Source organism: Rhinatrema bivittatum, chromosome 3 (assembly GCF_901001135.1).
Source record: "Rhinatrema bivittatum chromosome 3, aRhiBiv1.1, whole genome shotgun sequence".
NCBI classification, from domain to species: Eukaryota; Metazoa; Chordata; class Amphibia; order Gymnophiona; family Rhinatrematidae; genus Rhinatrema; species Rhinatrema bivittatum.
Genome location: NC_042617.1, coordinates 10743406 through 10764546, shown reverse-complemented (window position 1 = coordinate 10764546; position 21141 = coordinate 10743406). Strand labels below are relative to the sequence as shown.

Below are 21141 nucleotides of genomic sequence, written 5' to 3'. Positions count from 1 at the left end.
CTAGGGCAAAGCCAGGAATTGGAACTGTCGTCCCAGAACCTTGAAGCGTAGGTAGCGCTGATGATCCTGATGGATCGGGATAAGCAGGTAGGCTTCTGACAAGTCTAAGGCCGTGAGGAACTCCCCTGGCTGTACTGCGGTCTTGACTGAGCGCAGAGATTCCATACGAAACCTCGGGACCCTTAAGTATCGGTTGACTGACTTGAGGTCCAATACGGGCCGGAAAGTACCCTCTTTCTTGGGTACCATGAAATAAATGGAATAGTGCCCAGAATCCATGTCCCATGCAGGTACTGGGATTATGGTTTTCAAGGACAGGAGCCTCGCCAGGGTAGCTGCCAATGCTGCCTTCTTGTGGATTGGACACGGGGATTCCACAAACCTGTCTGGAGGGATGCGATGGAAGTCCAGATAATAGCCCTCTCGGATGATGGCGAGGACCCACTGGTCCGACATCATCTCAACCCATCTGGGGTAGAAGAGGGTTAACCTGCCCCCTATGGCTCCGTCCCCCGGATGGATCGGCTGATTCTCATTGGAAGGCGCGGCCGGGACCTGAACCCGAGCCGGCTCCCCTCTTGTGCTGCTTGGTCCGAAAGGACTGGTTCCTGGCCTGAGGACGAGGTGCCTGGTAGCGAGTCCTATAGGGAATGAAGCGTTGGGAGCTTCTGCCTCTGGATGGCCTTGGAAAGGCGCGCTGGTTCCTTTTGAACCTGTCTTCCGGCAGTCGAGGTACTGGAGAGAAGCCCCATGTGCTGGCCAGTTTATCAAGGTCGCTGCCGAACAGGAGAGAGTCCTTAAAGGGCATTCTGGTGAGGCGTGTCTTAGAAGGAGCATCGGCTGACCAGTTCCGTATCCAGAGCTGCCTCCTGGCTGCTACTGAGGATGAGACCCCCTTGGCTGTTGTACGGACTAGGTCGGATGCAGCATCCTTGAGGAATGAGAGAGCGGACTCCATATCTGCTGCCGGAGCATTGTTCCTGACCTGTGACAAACAGGAACGCGTCACCACTGTGCAGCAGGTTGTGATCCGCAAAGATAGAGCTGCCACCTCAAAGGTCTGTTTCAGGATGGCGTCCAGTCGCCGGTCGTGAGCCTCCTTGAGGGCCGCCCCCCCCCCCTTCAACTGTAATGGTAGTGCGCTTGACCACAGCGCTAACCAAGGCGTCCACCTGAGGGCACGCCAGCATATCCTTGATTGCCGGGTCCAGGGGGTACATGCCCGTCAGGGCCCGACCCCCTTTGAAGGAGGCCGCTGGCGCAGCCCACTCCTAATCTATCAGTTGTTGTGCTGCTTGCAGGAAGGGAAAATGGCGGGCTGTAGGATGAAGACCTTCCAGCACGGGGTTCTGCGTAGCTGCCTCCATAGTGCTGGGGCCTGGAATAGCCAACTCCGTCAGGCACTGAGATACCAGGTCGGAGAGATCTTCCTTGGGAAAGAACCGCCTCATAGTTCGATATGGCTCAATCCCCGAGGGAAGTTCCCCCTCCTCGGGGGGTTCGGACTCGTCCTCTGAGACATCAGGGTCCGCCTGAGCTGGACTGCCCGGAGGCGGGTGCCCACGATAAGGGCGAGAGGGTCCAGGGGCAGAGTCAGCTGGAGCAGCCGCAGGGCCTGGACGGGAAGATGACTGCATCTGTACAAAGGCATGGATCCCCTTAAATAAATCCACCCATGAAATGGAAGCGGTCTCTAGCCATCGGGGTACCAGGTCCCCCGGGATTCCTGGCTGTTCGAGACTGCCCGCTAGATTCGGGGTGGCCCCTGGGGAACTGTCAACAAACCTCGGTTGAGACTGGTCCTGGCCCGAGGCTCCCACGGCCTCTTCACATTGGGCACAAAGGGAGTCTGGCTCCTCGCTCTGCGTGGCCCTAAGCTGGCATGCTGAGCAGAGGCAGAGAGCTTTCACGCCAGAATCAGGAGGTGCCACCGCAGGAGACACCGGGGCGTTTAAATGGTCCATCGCGGCTTACAAATACAGGGCGCCAGCGCTTATGCAGCCAAGAATATCGCTCAATAATAATATGCGCTTAACAATATGCGCTTAACAATATGCGCTTAACAATATGCGCTTAACAATATGCGCTTAACAATATGCGCTCAATAATATGCGCTCAATAATATGCGCTCAATAATATGCGCTCAATAATATACGCTCAATAATGTTGAGATTACTTACCTGATAATCTCCTTTTCCTTAGTGTAGACAGATGGACTCAGAACGAATGGGTATAGTATGCTCGTGCTAGCAGTTGGAGACTGATCTGACGTCAGCACGGGTATATATACCCCCACAGGAAGCGTAGCAACTCAGTAATCTTCCTTGCAAAAGCTGTTATGGATGCGTGTACTGACGCTCAGTGAAATAGTGAAACAGGATTCCCCTGACCGATTGATAGTAGCTGGAGACCACCAGCATTCCCAACCGGAAGGCGTCAACACCTGGCAAAAGGTGACGCTCTTATGTAAACAAATGACATGGCTTACCTTGAATCGGTGAAACCCATGTACACAGGCAGCTGGGCGGGATGCTGAGTCCATCTGTCTACACTAAGGAAAAGGAGATTATCAGGTAAGTAATCTCAACATTTCCTGGCGTGTAGCCAGATGGACTCAGAACGAATGGGATGTACAAAAGCTTTACTCCCAGCCTGGGCAGGAGGCTGCCTGAGGACCATGTAGTACCGCCCTTGCAAATGCTGTGTCCTCCCTGGCCTGGACATCCAGACGGTAGAACCTGGAGAAGGTATGGAGGGAGGACCATGTCGCTGCTTTACATATTTCTGCAGGCGACAGCATCCTGGATTCTGCCCAGGATGCCGCTTGTGCTCTGGTAGAATGAGCCTTGACCTGTAGAGGCGGAGACTTCCCAGCCTCTATGTAAGCTGCTCGGATAACTTCTTTAATCCAGCGGGCGATGGTGGGCCGCGAGGCCGCTTCACCTTGTTTCTTCCCGCTGTGCAGGACGAACAGATGGTCCGTCTTTCGTACTTCTTGTGTCACTTCCAAATATCTGGGCAGCAATCTCCCAATGTCGAGATGGCGTAACAAACGCCCTTCTTCAGTTTTCTTCAAACCCGCCGTGGTAGGCAAGGATATGGTTTGGTTAAGATGAAACTGTGAAACCACTTTAGGTAGAAAGGAGGGAACCGTACGAAGATGAATAGCCTCAGGAGTGATTCTGAGAAATGGATCACGGCAGGACAGTGCTTGTAGCTCTGAGATGCGGCGTGCTGAACATACAGCCAGCAAGAACACCATCTTCAAAGTGAGAGAACGGAGAGACAGGCCCAGAAGGGGTCTGAAGGTGGATCCCGCGAGGAAATCCAAAACTATGTTGAGGTTCCACAAAGGTACTGGCCACTTCAGTGGCGGACGAATGTGCTTGACTCCCTTCAGGAAGCGAGAAACATCTGGATGCGTGGCAATGGTCTTGCCAACCCTCCTGGGACCATAGCAAGACAGCGCAGCCACCTGAACCTTGATGGAGCTGAGGGAGAGACCCTTCTGAAGTCCATCCTGCAGGAAATCTAGAACAATAGGGATAGTAGTCGCATGTGGGTTGGTGCCATGAGTGTCGCACCATGCTTCAAATACTCTCCAGATCCTGACATAGGTAAGGGATGTGGAAAACTTGCGAGCTCGGAGGAGTGTATCTATCACGGGCTCCAAGTAACCTCTTTTCTTTAGTCTAGCCCTCTCAATGGCCATACCGTAAGAGAGAATTGAGCTGGATCCTCGTGAAGGATGGGACCTGGAAGTGCTGATTCAGGACTTTGAAGCGTAAATAGCGCTGGTGATCCCGATGGATTGGGATATGCAGGTAGGCTTCCGACAGATCTAGGGAGGTGAGAAACTCCCCTGGCTGCACTGAATTCTTGACAGACCGTAGAGTTTCCATGCGAAAGCTGGGGACCCGTAGGTGTCGATTGACTGACTTGAGGTCCAGGACGGGACTGAAGGTGCCCTCCTTCTTGGGTACTATGAAATAAATGGAATAATGCCCAGAAGTTACCTCTTCCGCAGGTACTGGGATTATGGCTTTTAGGGCCAGGAGCCTCCGTAAGGTCACTTCTAGTGCCACTGTCTTGAGCGGTGAACACGGAGATTCCACAAACTCGTTCGGCGGAAGCCGAAAGAAATCCAGGTAATATCCTTCCCGGATGATGGCGAGGACCCACTGGTCCGAAGTGATCTCGACCCACCTGCGGTAGAAGAGGGTTAGCCTGCCCCCTATGGCTGCTACCCTCGGATGGGTCGGCTGATTGTCATTGTGGGTTACGGCCGGGGCCGGAACCTGGGCCGGTTCTCTTCTTGGTGTGCTTAGCCCGAAAGGGCTGATTCCTGGCCTGAGAACGAGGTGCTTGATAGCGAGACCTGTAAGGGTTGAAGCGCTGCGAGTTTCTACCTCTGGATGGTCTAGAAACAGAACGCTGGTTCCTCCTTGACCTGTCTTCTGGTAGACGGGGTAACGGAGAAGCACCCCATTTAGTAGCCCAATTCTCAAGGTCGCTGCCGAACAGTAGGGAACCCTTAAAGGGCATTCTTGTAAGTCGAGTCTTGGAGGATGAGTCGGCCGCCCAATTGCGTAGCCAAAGCTGTCTTCTGGCTGCCACTGAGGAGGACACTCCCTTGGCTGCCGTACGGACGAGGTCGGAGGCTGCGTCTGTGAGAAATGCGAGAGCTGATTCCATGTCTTCTCCCGGGGTGTTATTTCTTGCCTGTGATAAACAGGAGCGTGTCACCACGGTGCAGCAAGTCGCAATTCGAAGGGACATGGCTGCTACCTCAAAAGCTTGTTTCAGAATGGTGTCCATGCATCGGTCATGCGCATCCTTGAGAGCCGCTCCCCTCTCCACCGGAATGGTGGTGCGTTTCACAATTGCATTAATCATGGCGTCTACCCTGGGGCACGCCAGTAGTTCCTTGGCTGTCGGATCTAGAGGGTACATGCCAGACAAGGCCCGACCCCCTTTGAACGAGGCCTCCGGTGCCTTCCATTCCAGCTCGATTAGCTGCTGTGCTGCTTGTAGGAGGAGAAAGTGGTGAGCCGTTTGATGCAGGCCCTCTAGCAGAGGGTTCTGTACAGGGACCCCTGGGGGGTCCTGGCCTGGAATGGCCAGCTCCGATAAGCATTGAGAGACCAGGCCCGGCAGATCTTCTCTCCGAAAGAAGCGTCTCATGGTCCGATATGGTTCTATCTCCAAGGGAAGTTCATTCTCCTCGGGGGGCTCCTCACTTACCTGTGAATAATCCGAATCCCCATGATTGGGGCTGTCGGGTGGCGAGTGGCTGCGCCTAGGTCTCGAGGGTCCCGGGGCCGGATCAAACGGGACGGAAAGACCCATTCAAGGAGCAGACTGCATCTGGACAAAGGCGTGAATCCCCTTAAATAATTCCACACAGGAAAGCGAAGCCAGATCTGGCCGCAGGGGTACCAGGTCTCTCGGATTCCCTGGCTGCTCGCCGTGGCCTGCTAAGTCCAGAGTGTTCTCTAAGGAACCGATGGGCTGGGACCGGTCTTGTCCTGGAACTGCCATGGCTTCCTCACATTGGGCACATAGGGAGTCTGCTTCCTCGCTCTGTGTGGCTCTAAGATTGCATGTTGAGCAGAGGCTTAGAGCGTTCATACCTGATTCTGGAGGTGCTGGCTCTGCGGATGCATGGGCGTTCTTATGCTCCATTTGCCTGAAAAGCGGCATCGCCCAACGATGTGCGCTTAACAGCCTGCGCCTAAAACGGGCGTCTTATAAATATGTGCCTATACGCTGGCGTCTTATAAATATGCGCCTATACGCTGGCGTCTTAAAAATATGCGTCTATATATATATGGGCGTCTATACACTGGCGTCTTATAAATGTGCGCCTATAAACGGACGTCTTAAACAAAATGCGCCTATCGCGTGCGCTAACAACGGGCGCCTATCGCGTGCGCTAACAACGGGTGCCTATCGCGTGCGCTAACAACGGGCGCCTATCGCGTGCGCTAACAATGTGCGCTAACAACGTGCGCTAACAACGTGCGCTAACAACGTGCGCCTATACATGCAAGGTGTGCTTAATTTGGAAAAGATGAGTAGGCAGGCAAAATGGCGACCTCCCAGGTGGGTGGCCTCGTAGGCAGGCCCAGTTAGTCCACACTTCCTCGGAGACCAAGTAAAGATGTACGCCTTACCTAGTCTTCGGCGCTTCCCGGCTGCGACCCGGGCGGTCTCCGGCTGCGGGGGGAGAGGGTAAGTACCTTCACCGCCGTGCATAAGGAAGTGCACCCGCTGCCTCTAGGCCGCGCCCGAACTCGTCTCGCTCGGGGGCCAAGCCGCGCCCGAGCCCTTCTCACTCAGGGGCCAAGTCCACGCCGGGACAGAGGCTGCCTCTAGGCCTCGCCCGAACTCGTCTCGCTCGGGGGCCAAGCCACGCCCGAGCCCTTCTCACTCGGGGGCCAAGTCCACGCCGGGACCGAGGCTGCCTCTAGGCCGCGCCCGAACTCGTCTCGCTCGGGGGCCAAGCCGCGCCCGAGCCCTTCTCACTCAAGGGCTGGGTCCCTGCCGCGAACCGGCCACCGGAACGAGGCTCTTACCTCCGAGGGACCACGGAAGTCAGCTCGGGAAACTCAACTGGGTGAGTGACCGCCTGGTATCACCACAGGAGTGCGGGGCTCGTCTTCAGTAGTTTTTCTTCTATGAATTTAGTCGTTAGGATTTGGAAACACGCTCAGCGAGCGTGGGGTAGCTCCAAACTGCTTTGGAGACGGAAATTACTGAATTGCTTCACTTCCTGTGGGGGTATATGTACCCGTGCTGACGTCAGATCCGTCTCCAACTGCTAGCACGAGCACACTATACCCATTTGTTTTGAGTCCATCTGCTACACGCTAGGAAACTTAGTTTTCTCCGTAGATAAGTTAAATCAGCTGCACATATGGGAATCCCTGGCTAACAGCTGCCTTCCAACAAAAATGCAAAATGCCAAATAGGAAAGCATAATAGCAAGAAGCCAGCAGTGTGGGAAGTACATGTTTCATGGATAAATATCCTTATCTGTTTTAAACTTTTTTTTTTTTTTTTTTAAATAGAAGACAACTCAAAATAATATAATAGGTTCTATGAGATGGAGTTAGACACTGCTCTTCAAAGAGACTGGGAAGGATAGACTGCCCAAATTTGTCACATCAGGAGTCACTGTCTAAACCATAATGGGATATAAATGTGTGGACAGGCATCCATTTAACAGCCTTGCAAATCTCAATGGAGCTCAGAAGAGCCAGCAACACTGCCATGGTGCTTCCCAGCCTTTTTTTTTTTTTTTTTATATACCGACATTCATCTCAATTGAGATATCACACCGGTTTACATTCAGGTACTGTAGGTATTTCTCTATCCCCAGCGGGCTTACAATTACATCACACCAATACCGCACTAGAACTCATCCAGCATCCTTCCAGCTCACGTCCTTCCAGCTCTCATCCATCATCATCATCATCAAGCAACCATCCAGCGCCCATCCAACACCCCCTCAGCAAGCATTCAGCAAGCAACCATCCTGCGTCCATTCAGCGCCCTCTCATCCCATCCAGCGAAAACAGCAACAATTCCTCACAACATTCATCCCAACACTCAGTTCCTCATTCAGCACTCAACCAACCACCTCAGCATTCAACCCACGGTCTCAGCATTCAACCACTGTCTCAGCATTCAACCACTGTCTCAGCATTCAACCACTGTCTCAGCATTCAACCACTGTCTCAGCATTCAACCAACCACCACAGCATTCAAACCACCACAGCATTCAACCACTGTCTCAGCATTCAACCACTGTCTCAGCATTCAACTAACCACCTCAGCATTCAAACCAACTCAGCATTCAACCACTGTCTCAGCATTCAAACCAACTCAGCATTCAACCACTGTCTCAGCATTCAACCAACCACCTCAGCATTCAACCAACCACCTCAGCATTCAACCCACGGTCTCAGCATTCAACCACTGTCTCAGCATTCAACCACTGTCTCAGCATTCAACCACTGTCTCAGCATTCAACCACTGTCTCAGCATTCAACCAACCACCACAGCATTCAAACCACCACAGCATTCAACCACTGTCTCAGCATTCAACCACTGTCTCAGCATTCAACCACTGTCTCAGCATTCAACCACTGTCTCAGCATTCAACCACTGTCTCAGCATTCAACCAACCACCACAGCATTCAAACCACCACAGCATTCAAACCACCACAGCATTCAACCACTGTCTCAGCATTCAACCCCTGTCTCAGCATTCAACCACTGTCTCAGCATTCAACCACTGTCTCAGCATTCAACCACTGTCTCAGCATTCAACCACTGTCTCAGCATTCAACCACTGTCTCAGCATTCAACCAACCACCTCAGCATTCAACCAACCACCTCAGCATTCAACCACCTCAGCATTCAACCAACCACCTCAGCATTCAACCAACCACCTCAGCATTCAAACCACTGTCTCAGCATTCAACCAACCACCTCAGCATTCAACCAACCACCTCAGCATTCAACCAACCACCTCAGCATTCAACCAACCACCTCAGCATTCAACCCACTGTTATTCAAACCACCTCAGCATTCAACCCACTGTCTCAGCATTCAAACAGCCACTTCAGCATTCAACCAACAGCCTCAGCACTCAATCAACAGCCTCAGCATTCATCCAGCAAAAGATTACACAACCAAACATATTAGTCAGACCTCCTTAAAGAACATTTCCACTACCTATTACCGCCACAACGTCATAGGACACCTGATTCTGACAACCCCATCAAAGTCATCTCCCTAGTACAACCATGTTGCAAGGACACCCAATACATATATTACATCACAACTCCTTCTTCAAGATGAAGCCTACACTAAGATATCAACCTATAACCCGTAGAAATCTAACCCCTGTAATGATCTCACCAGTTACACAATTACTTGGTTTGGCTCTATTCACCTTATCACTCTTCAATGCCCAGTCAATCACAAAAAAACCCCACATCCTTAATGACCATCTGCTAGATACAAGACCAGACATCTGTGCCATCACAGAGACCTGGTTAAAATCCTCAGATACAGTCCTAATAAATCAATTGCCTACACAGACATATGATGTCTTCTCCTTACCCAGAAAGAAAGAAAAAGGAGGAGGTCTTCTAATAGCTGCAAAAAAACTTTTTAACCTCACGCAACAACCTATCCATACTATACCCAAACTTGAAGTAGGCTTATTCAAATCCAAATCACTTCAAATCCTCCTCACCTACGCTCCTCCCGGACTTTTAGATCAAGATGCCTCTCCTATGGTAGAAGTTATAGCCAAATACTTAAAACTAGACTCTCCTGCCATAATCATTGGAGATTTTAACCTCCACATCGATGCCAATCCTCGATCGACCAACTGTGATGCTTTCCTATCAGCACTCTCAGACATGGGCTTCAAACAGCACATTAACCAACCAACACATAAAGCGGGTCACACTCTTGACCTTATCTTCACAAATTCTAATCTCACCCCTCTCTCACCCCCTTTATGCCTACCAGTCCCATGGTCAGATCATTTTATGATCAACTCCACCTTCAGGTCATTGACAGGATTGACCACACCTCATCAGCCTACAACACTATACTACAGGAAAACTTGTTCGTCAGAAGATCTTGGCAAATCCCTGATCAGAAAACTGCCTAACTTGGATCTTTCAAATCCCAACTCAGCTATCACCTCATGGCAAAACATTACTGAAATAATAGCCAACGATTTATGCCCACTGTCAAAAGAAAATATAAATCCTTCCCATAAAAATAAGCAACCGTGGTTCTCAAACGAACTCCGCACTCAGAAGCAAAATCTAAGACGAAAAGAAAAAGAATGGAGAAAAAACCCGAACCCACTCTCTCTCCATATACAAAACGACTCTCCATCAGTACAGATCAGCAACACTTCGAACAAAAAGAGATTTCTATGCTCACCGCATCCACGATATGCTGTATGATGCGAAGGCCCTCTTCTCTTATGTTTCGGAACTTACCAAAACGGCTCTTCCTAATATCCCCGACGATACAGCTCAATCGAAGGCCAATGACCTGGCCTTATTCTTTCAAAATAAAATCACTAATACCCTGGCCAGATTACCTGTCAGCACAAATCCTCCTCTTCCGGACACAGTTCTCCTACCAAACTCAGACATAAGATTGGACTCCTTTGATTTGACCCACACTTTAGAGGTAGAATCGCTGATAAAAAGAATGAAACCTTTGACCCACCCGCTGGACCAAATACCTTCCAAGTTACTGATTCTCATACCAGAATACATATCCAAATATCTAACCGATATCATCAATTGCTCCCTTACACAAGGAACATTCCCGGACGCTCTCAAATTGGCCACGCTCAAACCCATACTCAAAAAATCCAACCTGGATCCAGAAGACCTCAACAATTACCGTCCCATATCAAATCTCCCATTTGTAGCTAAGATCATGGAGAAAATTGTAAATAAGCAACTTTCAAATTACCTAGAAGACCACAATATACTTCATACGTCACAATATGGTTTCCGAAAAGAACACAATACTGAAACCCTCCTCACCTCCCTCCTGGATCAACTATATATTGGTTTTGATAAAGGACAGTCGTTTCTCTTAGCTCTTCTCGACATCTCCGTGGCTTTTGATATGGTAAATCACAATATCCTTCTAAACCGGCTCTCAGACATAGGAATTACAGGTTCAGCCCTCAGATGGTTCGAATCTTTCCTTAGTAATAGAGGCTATAAGGTAAAAATTAAAAACAAGGAATCACCTCATACTAATGCTCCTTTTGGCGTCCCCCAAGGCTCCTCCCTATCACCCACCCTGTTTAATATCTACATTCTCCCCCTCTGTCACCTACTTTCAAACCTCAAACTCAAATTTTATATTTATGCAGATGACCTTCAAATTTTAATCCCTATATCCAAATCACTGGACTTAACACTCAGGTTATGGAACTCTCATCTACAAACTATAAACCATTACTTATCCAGCCTCAACCTCGTGCTCAACACTTCTAAAACCGAACTCTTGCTAATTACTCCAAAAGGTAGTCCCATACTGCTCCAATCACAAAATATTCCACATATATCACACGCCAGAGATCTTGGAGTCTTAATCGACAGTCACCTGAACCTAAAGCATTTTATAAAACACACTACTAAGGAGTGCTTTTACAAGTTACAAGTACTCAAAAAACTCAAACCGCTCCTATTCCACTACGATTTCAGATCCGTCCTCCAAGCCATTCTGTTCTCCAAGATAGACTATTGCAATTCCATTCTGCATGGTCTTCCAACCTCTACCATTAAACCTCTCCAGTTGCTACAAAATGCAGCGGCAAGAATTAATACCAATCGGAGAGAGCATATTTCTCCTATTCTAAAAGATCTCCATTGGCTCCCAGTAAACTTCCGGATCCTTCATAAATCTCTCACAATCATTCATAAAAATATCCACCATCAGACCCCGCTTGATCTGTCTCATCCTCTCAGACTGCATTCGACGGCCAGGCCTTTAAGGGATGCCTACAAGGGATCTTTACACGTTCCTACAATCAAATTAGTGCACCACGCAAACATCAGAGACCGGTCATTCTCTACCGCAGGCCCTTCCATGTGGAACGCCATGCCTCCAGACCTCAGACTGGAGACTTGTCTAACAACTTTTAAAAAGAAACTAAAGACATGGCTGTTCAGCCAAGCCTTCCCCACTACAAACCCCATTGCCTGATCTAGAATTGTCCACCACTCACCTTTGTAAACAAATTTTTCCATATTTTTCATGCATAGTATCCATTAAAGAGGTTGGCCCCTTGCCCCCTCTTCTGTATATAGTATTTATTTTATTTTATTTCATTTTATGTATTATTGTTCCGTTCACCCCTTCTTTATTTCCTACTCCAAGTTAAGGCTTCCTTGTTATAATGTAACTGTATGCTCCGTATCTCTTGTTGATTGGTTAATCTTATATTCTGCTTAGTTCATTGTAAACCGAGTTGATTTGATTTGTATCAAGAAAGTCGGTATATAAAAGCCTTAATAAAGAAAATAAATAAATAAATAAATCTAAGTTTTTGTACCTGAGGCAATGGAGGGTAAAGTGACTTGCCCAAGGTCACAAGGAGCAACAGCAGGACTTGAACCCTGGTCTCCTGGTTCATAGTCCACTGTTCTAACCACTAGGCTATTCCTCCTCCCAAACTCCTTTTCAAACTCAATGCACACCTTCACTAACAAAAATGTTGTATGGCACACCTATCCCCATGGGGCAGGCAGTGTGGACATGGAGAAGACTCATATGGTCAAATGAAGGGTTACAGAAGCACTGAAAGCTGCACTATTCTCTCTTCCAAATTTTAGAACTAAGGAAGAGAGAGGGCAGACACACAAATGAACCATCACAATGGCCCAACTCCCTCTGTGTACAAACGCAGGAGAAGGTAGTGTGAGTCGGGCAGCCGGCTCAGTTACGCTGGCTACCACATGTGGCTGCCAGAGCTCCTCCACTGCTGCTGCTACCAGTACTCAGAGTGAGTCACATCTGGTCCTCAGTGCACTGTTTCTCATCTCACTTAACCTAGAGAAAAAAAACAGAGGCTGGAATGACCCAAAAGAGGCAGCTCAGAAGGGAGAAGAAGAGGTGCTACATATGTTGCATAATCCAGAGTTTGGCTATCCATGCCCTGCATGCTGCCCATTACCCCCACACTTCAGAGCTCATGCAGTGGGGCTAGGAAGAGGAGGCATGCTTGATTACACATGTTCTCAGAAAGGCTCCTACATGCTTTACAGCCAAATCCTAGGCAATGGTCTGGACTTTTTTGTGGCACACTGTTTGGGAAACACTGATCTAACATTATTGATCCCGGATATGCGCTTCTACAGTCAGAAAAGCCTGGCACAATAGGAGGATATGCAACGTTCTGCTCTATAATCATAGGTCATTTCTATTCTGCATACTTTTTTTTTTAATTTTCTTTACTCATAAAATACTCATTCAAGAAAAAGGAAACAGTACTTAACCTGACACAGCTTCATATTTCAAATTTCTTCTGCATCGGGGGGGATGAGGGATTTAAATATAACTCAGGAGCAGCTCAATGAACATTGCTCCTGACAGCATCTTCCTGTCTGAGGAGGACTGCCATATTAATGCAGAAGACATTTAAAACATGGAGCTGTGTCAGGTTAATTACTGTGTTTCCTTTGTCATGAGTGAGGTTATTTTATGAGCAAAGAACATTAAAAAAAAATATGCAGAATAGAAAAGATGGCTGGATTTAGAATTATACAGTGGAACATATTATTGGCGATTATTGAAAACAGCCATTCAGTTCCTTTTATGAAAGTCCTCTTTATTCATTAGAGGACTGGCAATTCTTATTTTAATAACTGCCTTGAACTTATGTTTGTTTACAAGGGGGCCTTAGCCTTTCCCTCTCAGGTAGGTTGTCTGGCACAGAGATTGAAATGCTGGCAGTGCACTCTGGATCCAGGCAAAATCCCAGCCATGGTTTCAATGTGGCTTCTACAATCACAAGGGTCGGGCTATTCGTTCAGATGTTGACAGGGTGAGTGGTTCACTCTGATACTTGTTTGCGGTGAAGGGTGGATCAGAAATGGCTGCGGAGACATTGAACAGTGGTCCTCTACTTCAACGACTTTAGTCGAGCCTTTCCCGAATCCTAGACTATAATCTCCCAAGATATTATCCAATCAGCTGTGTTTCAGTCATATCATATTATATCGTAAACTAGCAGAGTGTCACATAATCAGGTTATTATGCTAGAGTTAATCTCCAAAGGTTTGTCTTCAAGCCCCACTCTCTGTTTATTTCTTTCTACCTTGGTTATCCCTCTCTTCATTTCCAATTCCAAGTTGCTCTCCCTTGTTATAATGTAACTTTGTACTTCCTGCTCCCTTTCTGTCTCCTCTTTGAGATCAGACTAGTTATGGTTAATGAACTATCGTTCTATGTAAACTGAGTTGATTTGATCTGTATTAAGAAAGTCGGTATATAAAAACCCTAAATAAATAAATAAATAAATCTTCAAAGAGATTTTCTCTGTTGCATAGCACATTTGTGAGCCTGGTCTTACACTTCCTTCCTGAGATCCATAACAATGAAAGCCTGTGGGTGTTAATAGCCATGGCAGAGGTTTTCAATGCATCTCAAAAGCATCAAAGATGAAATAAACCAGATACTTTCCACACTCCTCTCCCATTCAAGTTTCTCTAAGAGCAAAAATTAAATTCCTTTGCCCTTTCCAAGATGGAATGCAAATATACAATCATGAAGACTCTATGTGGCACCTAATTATAGCATTCTTAATGATTTTTTTCCCATAACATTCAAAGGTTGGATCTCATGACCCAGGGCCACCAAAGAACAAGGCATGGACTTCTTGGCCATTTTCACTAAAGATTCAACTAAAACAGACTGGTGTGGCAATTGGACTTTGTTGAATTCCAGAGCTGCCTGAATGTCTTAGCATCTGCCTTCTTCCCCACAGTGAGCATAGAGTAGGGGTTCCCAAGAGGCAGTTTCAAAAGGGTGAGGCAGGCGTTATGGGGGGGTGGGGATGTAAAGTAGCAGAGAAGGTATTTAACAAAGTATGCAGAAGGAGATTAGTGGGTGGTGTTATGTGAAAGCCTGTTTGAAGAGCCAGGTAGTTAGCTTTTTTTTTAATTTCTGGATGCAGTGTTCCTGGCATAGGTCGGGGGACATGGAGTTCCAGATTGAGGGCCCTGCAATGGATAATCGTGGAACAATAGTTAATTTACAACTGGAATACCATCATACCTCAAGGATTGAATAAAAAGAGAGATTGGTCCCTATTTTATTTAAAAAAGACTTTTAGACAACCCTAGTGAGCGGTTTTGATCCCTGCAGTGTTACATTGGTATACGGATTCAAGGGTGACTATAGCAAATGACTCTGATGTCAGCTGTATGTCATATCTGATTGGACAAGCCTAGTGAGTGTACTGGACTTCTGTAGGGTAATATTGGGTGAATGGTCTCATGGGTGATTTTAGCAAATGACTCTGATATCAGCCTTAGGTCATAGTCTGATTGGTTCAATAACCAGAGGATGGGCCGCCTTCATCATGAGGTCGGTAAGGGAGCATTGTGGCAAAAGCTGGTGCATCCCCACTCCCGGTAATGTGCATTGACGAGGACCAGTGTCGATGATTCTTAGGCTTCCTTCGATGCTCAGCCTGGTCTTTTCCTGGTGCCGAGGCTGAAGACGAACTTGGCATCCTCAGCCCGGAGGCGATAGACAATGATTGGTCTCAGGTGTCCCTATCCGCCAACAGCACCGACAGAACAGACAGTCCCACCAATGTTGATGGCATGGTGTCCATAGGTTCGGCTCCAAGGTCCATCAATGCCACCGATGTCTATCAGGATTTCCTGGACCCGTGGAGCTGATCCATCTTGTCGAGTCAAAGCAGACGTCCCTTCTGGGTCATTTGGTGCACAAGCGACAATCCTGGATGTCTTGCAATGCCCCCAGGCAAAGGAGGCCTATCTTGTGAGGATTCATGATGGATATGGTCATTGGGCACCAGAAGCATTGACGAAAATTGGAAAGGAGTCACAGACATGAAACGAAGGTGGTGGCAGTCGATGGCTGGTGGGCACCGCTACCATGAGGGAATCAACCGCAAAAGGAAACTTACCAGAAATGCCAAAAACCCTGACTACGATACTATGGGGATAGAATGATACCGAAAACCGCAAAAAACCATGATGAAAAAAGAAGTTTTCTACTAAGCCAGAAACAGTCAAAGCGAGCTCAGACTGTGAGGCTTACAGCTGTGCAGAAAAGGAGATTGAAGAGGGACCCCACGTAGACGTGTGATATAGGGCATGCTGGGCATGCTCATTGTGCCTAGTCAAAGTTCTAGAAATTTTGACATAAGTTTTTCACATCGGGGTTCCATCTGATGATCCAGAGAATTAGGAACCACAACCAGTAAGATCCTCGGAAGAGACTGAAAAGGCTTCCAGGTGTATGCATGGTATATTGGCATGCTGGGCATGCACACTGATGTGATGCATAGTCAATGTTATAGAAATTTTGATATAAATGTTCTGGGGAAAGGCTACATCAGATGATGTCATCCATATGTGAGGACTGCCATCCTTCTTGTCCTCAGAGAAAATTATTTTCACAGTGTAAAGTCTCCCACAGCGCCAGTACTGTTCCCCTCTTCCCTCACAAGCCTTGCACTCTTTCCCACTCACAGCCCCTGCGCTTCAGCACCATCTTTTAACTGCAGAATTTTACAAAGCTTGACTTTCGCCTCTCTATGCTTTTTCCAAAGCCAAGCTAAAGCTCATTGCGCAGATCCCATACAATTTGTTTGTCATCCTTAAAACATTTAGAGAACCAAAGACTGTACATAGGCAGAAATTATTATTCATTAGATACAGAAACTGCTAGAAATATAGATAAGAAATAGGTATTTTACTAGTTAAAAGCTGAATTTTATCTCAAATGGAAATACATCATGTTGTGAGGAATACCACCCCAAAAATGCAAACTTCCAATTAACTGTATATTAAGTTATGATCTACACTATAATATTGAGCAACTAAAATAATATATTAGTCTGCATTTTCTGATTTCCTCAGACTAGCATAATTTGTTCCATTTCCTTACATGTAAGTATTAACAAGAAATATTACCGAATCATTCAGTGTGTTTATTGTCTAGTAAACCTAGCCTAGGGAGTCTGTTAAGGCTCCACCGATAAGTCCCTTCTATTTTTTCACATAGCCCCAGCCTTCCCCCACAGGCCCTACAATCTTCGCCACCACCTTCCAACTTAGATCAATCATTCCCCTAGTCCCTTCCTCTCCAAGTTGCCCATCATATCCAGGTACGATATACTCTCCCCCCAATTCCAGCTCCAACTGATAGTAGTTCTTATTGCAGTTAGCAGCTGCACCTCCAGTAGCTGAACTGTGAATCACTTTTTGCTGGGATAACAGGCACTTCAGGCAGTTGAAGACCCCCATGGCTCTAAAATGTTCTACAAGGCATCTTCTGCATACTCACCTCTCATTTGATTTGATCATATACTCAGAAAACTCAAGGTCTTCTTTGATGATTTTGATAGGAACAACTAGATTAACATCTTGATCGGATTTGCGCAGGTGGTTGAGTTTAATATTCACAGCGAAGAGATACTCCCGCACATCATCGATGCCAGATTTCAAACTTCGACACACTATATACCTGCCAAGAAATAAGATAGAATTTGTAAAGAAATGCTGCCTAACATATTCCTTCTTATCACTAGGACCAGGACCTGCAGAAATTAGGGGGTTCTCCTACCATAAAGCAATGTCTGAGATGTGTGAATTCTTAGGTCATTTCTGCCGCAGAGTACAGAACAGATACAGAGTGACACAATTTTGCAAATAGAGGAAAATCTCAGTGCTCTATAGAACTTTGAAGGCTCAAGACTTGGAACCAGAAGAGTATCTTGCTATGGGACAAGATGAGACATTTGAGTTACAAGACACTGAACTCCTATAATGAGCCATGAGAAAGAACAGAGAAGACAATACAGAGATGTGCACAATTAACAAAAATAATTCAACTGTGTTATCAAAAGACAAGTTATTTGCTCAGGATCTGGAAGATTACAAGAAAACGTCTCTGGACTTGTGTGAGCTTTCTGATAGATAGTACTATAGACAGACTGTGCGATAATTATATTAATTTCCAATTAATATCAAATCAATGTCACTGGATACGGATGTAGCTTATCTGCTACCTGGTTATCATTCACGGAAACTCTGAAAAATGAGAAGATATGAAAATTTATGATTTAACCCTATATAACATGAGACAAAAATGTAAAAAGTGCCTACACTCTCTGCATCTGCACTCTTAATTTTCTTTTTATATCTGTCATATCTGAGGAAAAGAAGGGGCTTTGCAGGTGGAACCCCAGATTCAGGGATTTACAATTAATTCCACAGTTCAATTCTCAATTTAGAGACAGACATATAAAAGCAGGCCTCTCTGACAATAGCCTATGGAAGAAATTCTGCAGGATCACAAAAAATAGGGATACTGTTGTAAGACAAGGCCTTTGGATGGAGAAACGTTAGGGAACACCTGAAGCGTGTCCTATTCATGAAAATGAACATTAAACAATGATGGACATTTAAATACATACATTAACCAAACCACAAAAAGAATATACTGAGATAAGCTATAATAGTAAACACCCCAGCTGTAGATTGGGACTTTCCTCTGGAATATTTTGCAATATTTAAAAGACATTCTCAGCTGCAGAGAAGTTTGGACTTTTTCTGAAAGGTAAATACTATTGGCAGTTGCCAGCACAGACTAATAAACATAATTGGAAATGAGCCTGGAACTAGTATTGCCAAATATCAATTAAGTTGAAACTTGTAAATGACAGACTATATGTTTACAAGAGGTGGAAACATAGCCTATATATATGTGAAAAGCCTTTACCACATGCACAGGAGTGAATGTGATGTGGGCCCACCATGACTGCACATTTTGACCTTAACATCCTGACTTGTATCCAAAGATGGATCAATGAATTGAGAGCTATGCAATCTTGTTGTGGGCAAAGGTTGTTTTTTTTTTATAAAGGATTGGGTCTGAGAGCAAAGCTTTGGCACACAACCAACCCCAAAACAGACATGACCAGACCATGCAGAGGCATCATGGATCCCTGGCCATGTTACAAGACCCCTCATTTTGGGAGTGGTAAGACAGAGGAAACTATGGGCATATAGAAGATACTAGTTTGCATATCATATGGCATGGGGAATAGAATTACATATACATGAGATAACACATCCATATTCAATATATAAATCTGCAATAAGAAAATGTATATATATCAGCCTACAGTCTTCAAATTTGTGCTAGAGTGCGCAAATCACCAGAGCAAATGAGTATACATAGCCCCACTATTCTGCTTTCCAAGTGGGCTTCGAGCACAGGGCACATGATTTATACAATCATATAATAGATAGGTGCCCAACCATTTCCACCAAAAACAACTTTCCATAGGAATCAAAGAGGTATGTGAGATGTGTTACCTTAATACAGGGGTCCCCATACTACAAGCCTGCAGAGCTCATTTGGCCTGCCTGCCAGCCTTTTCTTTCATGTAGCTAAGAACATAAGAACATGCCATACTGGGTCAGACCAAGGGTCCATCAAGCCCAGCATCCTGTTTCCAATCCAGGCCATAAGAACCTGGCAAGTATCCAAAAAAAAGTCTATTTCATGTTACCGTTGCTAGTAGTAGCAGTGGCTATTTTCTAAGTCAACTTAATTAATAGCAGGTAATGGACTTCTCCTCCAAGAACTTATCCAATCCTTTTTTAAACACAGCTATACTAACTGCACTAACCACATCCACTGGCAACAAATTCCAGAGTTTAATTGTGCATTGAGTGAAAAAGAACTTTCTCCGATTAGTTTTAAATGTGCCCCATGCTAACTTCATGGAGTGCCCCCAAGTCTTTCTATTATCTGAAAGACTAAATAACCAATTCACATCTACCCGTTCTAGACCTCTCATGATTTTAAACACCTCTTATCATATCTCTCCAAGCTGAAAAGTCCTAACCTCTTTAGTCTTTCCTCATAGGGGAGCTGTTCCACTCTCCTTATCATTTAGGTCGCCCTTCTCTGTACCTTCTCCATCGCAATTATATTTTTTTTGAGATGCGGCGACCAGAATTACACACAGTATTCAAGGTGGGGGTCTCACCATGGAACGATACAGAGGCATTATGATATTTTCCGTTTTATTCACCATTCCCTTCCTAATAATTCCCAACATTCTGTTTGCTTTTTTGACTGCCGCAGCACACTGAACCGAATATTTCAATGTGTTATCCACTATGACGCCTAGATCTCTTTCTTGGGTGGTAGCACCTAATATGGAATCTAATATTGTGTAACTATAGCATGGGTTCTTTTTCCCTATATGCATCATCTTGCACTGGGAGCACTGAGAGGAGAGGATCACCTTGCTGGTGGCTGAAAGGAATCAGTAAGTTTTTGCTTGGGACATTGTCTTTTTCAAACTTATTGGGGCAAAGTTAACTATTTGGGAATATTATTTAGTGTGTTTGTGCTTTTAATAGTCAGTAAGGCAGCGAATAAACAGAAGTTAGACTGTTTGTATTTTTAAATGGTCAGTCAGTAAGGCAGCTAGTAAGCAGTATTTAGTGTGTTTATTTTTAAAAGTCTGTAAGGCAACTAGTAAGCAGAACTGAGTGTTTCTATTTAAAAAAAATTACAAAAATTTAGCCAGGAGCTAGAAATAAGCTAGCAGCAGTATATACCTAAGTAAAAAGGTTGAAAAGTTCAGGTCAGTTATTCACCTTGGAAAGGTGTTGGGGTAGTGTGATTTGGTATCAACATTTGATAATCAAGAGAGCAGTGAGTCACTCTGGCTGACTAACTAAAGTTAGACTGTTTGGATTTCCCAACCCTCCCACCCTTTAATTTATAGGCAGATGCCACTTTCACAAAAAAAAAAAAACAAACCAAAAAAAACAAAAAACCCCCACTTTATTGAGAGTTTGATCAGTCCCTTGTAGGCCACTACCAGACATATAGTGAATTCACTAATACATTTAAAGGACATTAGACACATTCCTATTCCCATAGCAACCTAAAACTTAACTAGGAACTGAACAAAATTGAGATGAAGGCAGTAGCCCAGCAGCAAGAGGGGGGCTACCCAGTCTTTTGCATCGAGTGTCACATGTATGATTTTTTACCCACCGGTGAGAAGTTGTACATGTGCATGCGATGCAAAGAGCTCCTGGCTCTCAGAGAACGAGTCCGATTTCTGGAGGCTAGAGTGGCAGACCTGGAGGACCTGAGGCAGACAGAAAGCAAAATTGCTTACCTTGTAATAGGTGTTATCCCAGGACAGCAGGATGTAGTCCTCACATATGGGTGACGTCACTGAACGGAGCCCAGGCGGGAAAAACTCTCTGTCAAAGTTTCTAGAAACTTTTGACTGGCCCTGTGAGGCCACTGAGCATGCCCAGCATGCTATGATATTCT

General features: G+C 46.0%; 1 protein-coding gene across 2 annotated transcripts in view; it reads right to left on the bottom strand.

Moving 5' to 3' along the window:
- Positions 1-21141, bottom strand: part of CMTR1 (cap methyltransferase 1) — a 322636-nt gene that overhangs the window by 150793 nt on the left and 150702 nt on the right. For both annotated transcript variants that reach the window (XM_029592902.1, XM_029592901.1), the window contains exon 13: positions 17113-17292. In XM_029592902.1, the coding sequence (XP_029448762.1) occupies positions 17113-17292 (180 nt within the window). The remainder of the gene's footprint in view (positions 1-17112; positions 17293-21141) is intronic.